The sequence below is a fragment of the Glycine max genome, chromosome 9, assembly GCF_000004515.6.
Source record: "Glycine max cultivar Williams 82 chromosome 9, Glycine_max_v4.0, whole genome shotgun sequence".
Classification (NCBI taxonomy): Eukaryota; Viridiplantae; Streptophyta; class Magnoliopsida; order Fabales; family Fabaceae; genus Glycine; species Glycine max.
The window spans coordinates 37,120,161-37,129,802 of NC_038245.2; the positions used below are offsets into that span (position 1 = coordinate 37,120,161).

Below are 9,642 nucleotides of genomic sequence, written 5' to 3' on the forward strand. Positions count from 1 at the left end.
TTTCTAAGGCCTAATTACAATAATTAATACGCTTAAACTTCACGTTCAAATTTTTTTCTAAAAAAACCATTATTACTTCAATTAAATATTTTGTCAATCATAAAAATAAAAAAATCTATTTGCTTGCTCTATGAAAAATTCCTCAACTTCAAAAATATTTCAGACACAAAATGGAAGGCTTATAAATGGAAGGGTTACACTTAAAAAAATTTCAAACACAAAAACCATAAAAAAAATAGGCTTACAAATAATTATTACTAATAATTTTTAAATAAAAAATCTAATTCACAAAATTAATACGCTTAAACTATAAGGGAATCAGGTAAATATTTGTAACGCCTAATTACAATAATTAATACGCTTAAACTTCACGTTCAATTTTGTTTCTAAAAAAACAATTATTACTTCAACTAAATATTTTGTCAATCATAAAATTACAAAAATCTATTTGCTTGCTCTATGAAAAATTCCTCAACTTCAAAAAAATTTCAGACACAACATGGAAGGCTTATAAATGGAAGGGTTACACTTAAAAAAAATTTCAAACACAAAAACCATAAAAGATAGGCTTACAAATAATTACTGCAAATCATTTTTAAATAAAAAATCTAATTCACAAAATTACTACACTTCAAACAAAATGAAAGAAGGCTTTAAAAAATTGACTCAATAAAAAATCATTCCTTTAAATAAATACAAAATATCCTTACTTTAAATAAATAAATAACTTTGAACAAAATCAGCAAACTTCACGAAACTGCCTTTCTTTCTCTCCTCTTCGGACTGCTTTGTTTCTCTCTTAAGACTACCTTTGCTTTGAGTGTGAAATTTTGTTCTTACAAATGCTCTTATTTAAAGCCAATTTACACCATGTAGCATGTGATCTTCTCTACAATAATTACAGGCGCATGTGAATATGAAACTGTATCCATGTGAACCCTCAGCATGCCATGCCCTAGCCTGCAAATCAGCAGAACCCTAGCTTGCTGCATGTCGCCCTTACCTGCAAACAGTGCCCTAAGCTATTGTGTGAAGCCAAAACCTAGTTGTAGCTGTGTCAAGGCGTGAAGAAGGTGTAAAGAACCAGGTCACGTTGGTCTCGCTGGTGCTACTGGTGGGTTGCCCTGTAACACTGTTGGTGCTGGCGGCATCCAGTCACGTCAGCACCATTCTCGCCAGAGCTAGTGGCGGCATCCATGGAGTCGCTGATGCAGCTGGCGACATCAAATGAAAAACAGACCCCCCCAACAATTTCTTTCAAAAGGGACCCTAATCCATAAATAGTTTATAAATGTGCCCCTCTGCCGTAAATTTGACGTAACTTGTGAATATTTATTTATTTACCTTTCCATTTCTATTCTTACCCCTTCCCTTCATTTTTGCTATTCTCACCTCCTACCTTTAAAGAAAAAGACAAAAAGAAATTATTGCTCTCCCCTATTTTTTTTGCACCCCTTCCCCTACCTCTCCAGGTTTCCAACACCCCGCTTTTCCCTCTTTTCCTCTCTACTGCCTACACACTTTTTTTTAGCTTTAAGATTCATCCAAATCATGATTTTATTGTGATGTATCTGGATTCATATATAATGAAATAGTTATTATATATATATATATATATATTATTTAATTACAATATAAGTTACATTTTTAATAATAATAAAATTAAGTATGATACAAATCACATATATTACTTTTTTAAACAGTAACAGAAGTAATTATCATCTAAATTACTTTTTGATTGAAATTTTAATTAATAATGACACAAGTTATCCTTTTCAATTATAATTGAATTAATTATGATACAAAATAATATCATAATTAATTTGATTATTATTAATAAAGGTAATTCATACAAAAATTAATTTTATGACTTTTATAAATGATAATTTCTATTTTATTTTATTTAATTTTAATTAAAAACAATAATTTATACAATAATGAGTACTATTGAAAAGGTAAATTTTATCTTAGTTAATTTAATTTAAATTTTAAAAATAATTTGTATCACCATTAATTTGATTACATTAAAAAATTAACTTATATATAGAATTAATTACAATATTTTTTTAAAAAAATTAACACAATCAAAACACATTTCCATTAAACAAAATACACAATGGAATGTTTTTATTGTGTTGAGGTAAAAAAAAATACACAATAAAAATATAATTTTTTTATCCAAATATATAATAAAATTACATTTTCATTATTTTTAATTTTTTTTATTCCTCTTACACAATAAAAACACTATTTCGTTGTATTTTGATCATTGGGATCATATTTCCAAGAAAATAGTATTTTTGGAATAAGAAAGATACAATAAAGCTTGGGATGGGAATAACAAAACAGACGTGAGAATAGAAACTCTCTTTACCTTCATACGATGAACCATACATTAACTAATTTACTAATGTTTTTCTTTTGTACATAAAAGAAAATATATATTAAGAATACATTTTATAACACAATTTCTATTATTATTTAAAATTTAAGTAAAACTACTAAATAATGTAATTTTTATTATCTTTAATTAATCTCATTTATAATTCAATAAATTTTAATTAAGAATAAACAATATGTTAAAAAGAATGTATTAAAAATTGTGTTATTAGTATTTTAAGCCTATATAAAATAAAGAATACTTGTGTAAATTACACAAATAATTGATTTTTTGCACGGTAGGGAAATAATATTTCACTTTTACGTTACTGTAGGCATTAAACATACTGATATTGTACTTACTGTTTAAGATAAGTTAGCCAAGTCAAATCACTTTATTATTTTTGTAATCAACTAATCATTCAATCACATGGCCTGTGATCCAACAAACTCAGTAGTTGGAAGAAAAAAAAACGGTTAAATTAATTTCTAGATCTCTGAATTGTCTAATAATTTTTAATTAAGACCTTGAATTTATATTTATTTTTTAATTAAACTTAGTCAAAATTGTATTTTTGGTCTCGCAGTTTATCTTTATTCTCAGGTTTGATTTTTCAGTAATTTAATTCACAGATTGGGTCCACCTATTTTATTCTTGTAATACAATTGGACGTTATTGATGCTGACGGTCATGAGTCACATTGAATGATAATTGTCACGTGTCATGTGTCAACTCCACCATGAAAGATGAAATACATTGTTGTTTTCATTGATCAATATATGACCGTGAGAGTCATCATCATCATCATCTAACAAGAACGTGACACGTGACAGACGACAACATCACTTGCGATCAACGTCCAAATGTTGCTCACGGGATCAACATTGTATGATTTTATAAAATAGAAGAACTCAATTCGTAAATTAAATAACTGAAGGACCAAATTCGAAACTGAAGATAAACTGAGGGACTAAAAATATAATTTTGCCAAATAATTATTATCCAAACTTATTTTTGACACACCCAAAAAAAGTATTACATAAATGAGTTAAAGTGTATCTCTTATTTATTCATAAAATAATCATACAGTAAACAATTAATTAAAATAGCATACAATAATTTGTTCCATCCTATCTTATCCTCTACGAATCTGCCTTCAAATTAATTGATTGTTCTCATCATTCACGCTAAAATTGATCTACTTGATTGTTCTATTCAACAATATGTACGCTAAATTCGTCATCATGGTGATAATGTTTCTGTTTCTTCTGAAAAAGGTTACATAAATCTAGACAAGTGTTGACTCATTCTGATCTGTAACTACAATTACAAAGACTCTCTGTCCTTCACAGACAGCGGTTCCAAACCCAACACCATTCACCTGCTTCCATTCCATTTCCTCTTTCTTTCTCCCACATCTCTCATTTCTTCAGATCCACCACCCTCTTTGCAGAAAAAAGGTTACTCCTTTTTCCATATTTTACCTCTCTCTCTCTGTATTTATGTATATATAAAGTCTTTTTCTCATGTTTCCTTATTTGGGTATAGCTTTATTTGGTCATCAATTTAATTGTCTGACCAAAGTAACAATCTTGTTCCCTTTTTCTGATTTGTTGAAATGCCATGTCAATTCTGATTTGTAGGAAGTTTATGGGAAGAAAAACAGTAAGTTAGAAATAGACATGTTTAGATATTTTCATTTTTTTCTTAAAAAAAAGTTTTTTTGGTTCATAATTTAGTCAATCAATTTTCAAGTGACACAATTTGGTAAAGTTGAACAATTTTTCTCTTAGGCTTTTTGGATAGCCAATTTTGTAAAGTCAATTTTTCTGCTTGCCAAACTTTGAGGTAGCCAAAATATTCAACTTTTTAATGTCCAGTGCTTTAATTGCGATAGGGTCTAATGTGGAATTTTAATGAAGGAAATAGTTTCAACTCGTTATGTGGATTTTCCTTAAATTCCTCCACAATTAATTGATTTTTGGGGAAATGCTAGTTGCTTGAAGAATTTTTCTTCCATATCACCAAGTTTGCGAAATTTTTCAGTTTGTGTTTAGGTATCAGTATGCGTGGCATTGATGATTGATCTTTGGCTGTTCTGTTTGCTATCAGACTTTGATATTTGGAAATGTCTGAAGTGAAGAACAAAGTGGATTTCATCCAGTTGCTTGGACCTGACATGTCAATCAAGATTCTCACCCATTTGGATGACCCTTGTGATCTTATTCGGGTTTCGGCTGTTTCCAGTTCTTGGCACCGATTTGGTAAGTAATTTGAGTTTAATCACTTGTAGTGGTAGGCTGGTAGCATTTTAGTGTTATGGACTTTTTGTCCAAAAAGTGCATATTTGATTTGCTTGAATGTTTATTTCTTTGGAAAGGTTTTGTTTATGCTATATTAAATTTGCTATAGCTTCTAAATTTATAACTTCGGTAATGCTATATTGTCCTGTATATTTTATTTTGGATAAGATCTGGTTTTTCCTTTGAAGTTTGAAATACAAGGCATTGAGTACTCATTGTTCTTTGGCTTTATTATGCTATTTATATGGTATTAATATTCACTCTAAATATTCTGCAGTTATTGAACAAGGCCTCTGCAAGCAACTTTGCTTGAAAATGTTTCCTGAAATATCTGGTGTTGCTCATATCGTTGAACTTGACAACATTATTGAACCACTAATCAACACTCTTGGCAGTTATGTAAATTGGGAGTCTCTTAAGAGAATTCATAGAGTCTATGCATTCTTGGCTTCTGGTCTTACTCCTATGAGGAAAAATTGCATCTCAAAATCTATTAGTGCATCTAGCACTGATAACTACCCAGAAGAAAGCATTCTACATACATTGGAGCCTGGGGATAGAACTCAATATAGAGCATCATACTGGTCAAGCAAAGGGGAAAGTCATCCTTCTGTTCCTGAGACTTTAGTTTATAAGCTTGCTTCAAAATTATGTCTTGTTACGGAAATCTATGTCCATCCTTTCCAAGGTTAGCCTGGTAGCTAAATTAAACTCTCTTGTGTGTATCAAGTTAATCTGAAAAATAGGTATATTGAGGATCATGAACTTTTGTTTAATCCTCTGACAAAGAAACTATGTTTACTTGTCAGCATATTTTCAGCATGGCTTCCCTATATACTCGGCTAAGGCTGTCCGATTCAGAATGGGCCATCCGAGACACCCAATGGAATTAGAGAGTGCTGTGGATAAAATGGCTACTAATGACGTCTTGGGCGATAATCAATTTATATGGACATATACTTCACCTGAATTTCCAATGTTTCAAGTGAGTTGCACTATCAAAATGCAGGTTTTGCATATTCTTTTTTATCCATTCAATTTATTAATCAAAGAGGAAGCTTGAAATCCATCCACTGATTTTTTTATGGGAATCGTTCACTTATTTATTAAATTCTCATTCTTGGTTTACTGGTAGTTGGTAGTTGCAGCTAAATTAGTTACTGGGTAGTAATGTTAGTTTGTGAAGTATGTTTTAGAGGTGTAAACCTATATGTATCATTCAGCTGAATATTAAACCACAGATCATTTTTTTCTAGCATTCGTGTCCTCTCACCCTGAATACTGGATGTTTGTGGTAAAGATTGGAAAGAATTGTTTAGTTAGAGGAGGAAATAGAGCATTACCCAATGCGCAAACCTCCACAATTTGACTAGTTCATGGCTGACAAAGGAGAAAGCTAACATGACGGCATTTCAATTCCATCTTTGATGGGTCCCCAATATCTGCAAGAAAATTCGAGGTTTCCAATTTAGATGGCATCAACCTCTGATGTGGTGGATTGCTTGGATGAAGAAGCTTTTCAAAATGTTGGTGGTGCAAATGTCTGGACACATGGTGGTGCTAGCAATATTATGAAAGCCCTAAATCCGGCCTTTGATAGCAAAGAGGAATTGCTTGTACCCTCTTGGGACCTCAGTCCTATGCTCTGGGGCACACTTCAGTTATCATCCAGATGGAGTATTTATGCCAGGAACAGGGTCAGTCGGGAGCAACTATAGTGGATGTACCCTTTCTGGTTCAGGGAACACTGTTGTTGGTCTTATTCAAGAATAACACTGATTCAAACAATGATTCAGAAAAAAAGTGTGCAAAAGGGAAGTAGAGCTACAATGTGCTCCACCACTAAGCCCAGTGGTCATAGGGCATACACACAACAAAGCGGCGAGCTAGGCAGCTGTCATATCATGAATTTGGCAGAAGGGAAAAGGGTAGATGTTTTCAGTGTGGCCAACTATTTGGTCTTCATGCCTAGGTGCCTCAAAGAAAGTATGATAATCGTGATTTTGACGTGAAAAGGGGAGATTGTTATTTGTTAAAAATGGTAATCCTAGGAGGAAGGACAGTGGGAAGGATATGGCTACTATCAGATCTTGGTTCCCCAATTTCACCATTGTGGACAAGGTTGAAGGAACGGTATTGATAGAGCCTGATGAGTTGTTAGGTAGATTAGAATAGGTAAGTGGTTTGGCAGTTAAAGTTGTTGAGCATAGGGATTTGGCTTATATACATTAGAAGAGGGGCATTCAGGTTTGTTAGTTTTGGAAACAGATCAGAGACTGCTGTCAAAGGAGAAACTCTTGAAACTCAGAAGCAGGATTCTCTCCCATTTCTGTTGAGATTCAACAATCCTTCACAGTTTTGTTCTCTTTCTCTCTCTTTAGCTTTCTCAGTTCTTTCTATTGTGGGTTTGTCACAGTCTTAACAATTAGCAGTTCTTCAGCTTGATTAATTGGTAGGTTGGGATGAAAGAAGTGACTGTTAATATTTTAATGAAATGAACTGGATTATTGCTCAAAATATGTTTTTTTTTTCTTTTTGGGTGGAGTGACCTCATTTTTATTTTTTTACAATACAGTATTTTATGCTTGTGTTTGACACTTGAAATAAGTTAGTGACATACTGACTTTACAGGAAAACCGCTTGCAAAAATTCAAGCTACCTGAACCTGTTCTGTGCATTGGAGGTGTACTGCTAGTTGAGCTGTTGGGTAGAGTTCAAAAACAAGAAATGGATGAATTATTCTACATATGGTTTGTTTCTCAAACCTACTCTTTTTCTCTCACATTTACCCGCTGAATTGAAATAGAGAACTTGCTCTCTTTCCCTTCCATCACTCCACTCTTAAATTTGACATCTGTTCTTTCGTGACATCTATGCCACTCGTGGGTTTTGATGGAAATTCAGAATACTATTCCTTGCATTTATCTTCGAAACATGAAAACTAATATAACAAATATCACATTTTATTAAAATACCATACTTATGTATACACTGGATGCTGAATTATTTCACCATGTTGTTCTCCTAATGGGATGAAAAACTGTAACTTCTTTCTTTTTGTTAGTTCATTGCCTAATAATGCCTACATCTTAATTAGCTTTTCAGTTGTTTCCAACTTGATCGAGATTTCTGAGTCCACGAGTTATTTGTCTTGATTTCCTAATGTAGAATGATTTTTTATTTTAAGAGAGAATTGCCGTAGCTTTGCATATCTGTTTTCCATCATTGATAAATTGGATTACTATGTGCACTTGTGCAGCATCTCCCATGTTCAAGCCATGGGACGATCAATTTCGCCAGAATTTGACGTCAAAATTCATCATCCGTCAGGGAAGTGTACCTTGAAATACTGCCCTCAAATAGATTGTTATGTGTCTTCTTCAACATCATCACAGAGAAGTGACTCAAGCAATCCGTCGCGCTTGCGAACAATAACCTCAAACATAATGCAGAGGGGTGTGAGACGTTGGGAGCAATTTCTCTTGAGTGCGCTGCTTGGTACTGCTACTGATCCTGTTGTAGTTGATAATGATGATCAATGAAAAATAAATGTAAGTAATTAAGTACCTCAATTCTCAAATGAAAGACATTGGTCCAAAAATCTGTATAGCATGGAATATGTTGAGCACAATAATAAGTAGGGGGCAGAGGCAAAGTTTCATCTTTATTTCTTTGTTACATAAGTCTTGCCTTCTTGGCTAGTTGTTAAGGATAGGTTGTACACAAATTTTCTGGCGGCTTGAACTAATAACGAAATTTGTATTGATGATAAGAATGATGATGGAACACTTCTTCCACATATTCTAATCAATCATGTGTTCCAACCTGGTGGCATCTGATGCAGGCAATCATTTGTTTGAACCTTTAAAATATGCCATATTAGGTGCGAGTATATTTTGGAGAATAAAATGTGTATATGCAAAATAATCGGTTGAGATCGTGATAAAATAAATTGTGAAGTTAAAAGTATAAGTGTTTGATTTTACTCTTATTTTTTTATGTTTACTCATATTTTAAGAGTTTCATTTATTTTATTCTTTACTGGAATTGGAGGCGACTTACTAGTGACAAAGTTTGAGTTCTTTTGATAAAGATTGGTACAGTTGGTAATGTTTTTTTATGCTTAAGGTTGTGTTACCCATGATTTTTTTTTTATAAGTGTTCTTAAGACATTAGTTAAGAAACTTAAAGTAGAAATTATTTTATTGAAGGACTATTCCTAGCAGGAGCCAAAAAAAAAAATTGTTACTGGTTGTGTGTAAGTGAACTTTTGCTTTGACGGTTGATAGGTTTGTCATGGCAATTAAGCAAGCGCATGAATTCAAGAGCAAACATAACTGGAATTTCCTTTTAATGGGCAATTAAGATTAAGATATGCGTTTGGTTGGATATGAGTTTAGGTTTCCCATGAGTTACTGCTTTAGCTAGTAAGAAGCTGAAGCGGCTATCCACACTTTGTTGAGTGGACCATGCATAAGCAAAAAGCTTATAAATTCCATTCATTTGTATTCTTCATCTAAACTTTGTTTCTTTGTCACATTCTCTCGTTTCTCCCAACGAGAAATGCTGTTGCAGAGTTGAACTTGAACATATCAAAATTGACCAATGTAGATATTCCTTGTTGCCTTCAGCGGTATTTTGCTGCAAATAGCTTGTCGTTCTCAGTTTACGAGCGAAATTTGGTTGCAAAGAAAATAAGTTTTTAACTGTTATTTTACTCTAATTTTTTTTTTCTATACATAAAATGAAGGTTTATGAATGAGATTTACTCATGCATTACTATTATTATTCAACTACTCCTCAGTGCTTGGTGATTTTTATAAAATTAATTTTATAATATTTTTTACATTAATTATATTTAGACTCAAATACTCCTAATTAAAATAGAGATTGTAACGGCAAACAAATAGAAGAGATGGGAGAGAAAGAGAAAGGAGTCTTTAATTATATATTATGAAT

The 9,642-nt window shown here is 32.3% G+C and overlaps 1 protein-coding gene across 4 annotated transcripts; it reads left to right on the forward strand.

Annotated features, from left to right (window-relative positions):
- The first annotated feature begins 3,512 nt into the window (after nt 1-3,512).
- On the forward strand, nt 3,513-8,494 carry LOC100788398 (F-box protein At4g00755). 4 transcript variants are annotated; one of them, XM_003533968.5, is made up of 6 exons: nt 3,513-3,840; nt 4,493-4,644; nt 4,961-5,371; nt 5,493-5,668; nt 7,315-7,433; nt 7,943-8,494. In XM_003533968.5, the coding sequence occupies exons 2-6, from the start codon at nt 4,509-4,511 to the stop codon at nt 8,223-8,225; spliced, it is 1,125 nt and encodes a 374-aa protein (XP_003534016.1). In that variant the 5' UTR covers nt 3,513-3,840; nt 4,493-4,508; the 3' UTR covers nt 8,226-8,494. The 4 variants fall into 4 exon arrangements, with proteins under 4 accessions (XP_003534016.1, XP_006587356.1, XP_006587357.1 ...); XM_006587293.4 differs by having other exon boundaries at nt 3,523-3,840; nt 4,427-4,644; XM_006587294.4 differs by having other exon boundaries at nt 3,523-3,840; nt 4,438-4,644.
- The last annotated feature ends 1,148 nt before the right edge of the window (nt 8,495-9,642 follow it).

Excerpts from the sequence above, each read along its gene's own strand:
- LOC100788398 (XM_003533968.5), top strand. The coding sequence starts at position 4,509 with ATGTCTGAAGTGAAGAACAAAGTGGATTTCATCCAGTTGCTTGGACCT. Across the intron at positions 5,669-7,314 it reads CTGAATTTCCAATGTTTCAA|GAAAACCGCTTGCAAAAATT; the intron begins GTGAGTTGCACT and ends CTGACTTTACAG. Across the intron at positions 7,434-7,942 it reads GATGAATTATTCTACATATG|CATCTCCCATGTTCAAGCCA; the intron begins GTTTGTTTCTCA and ends GCACTTGTGCAG.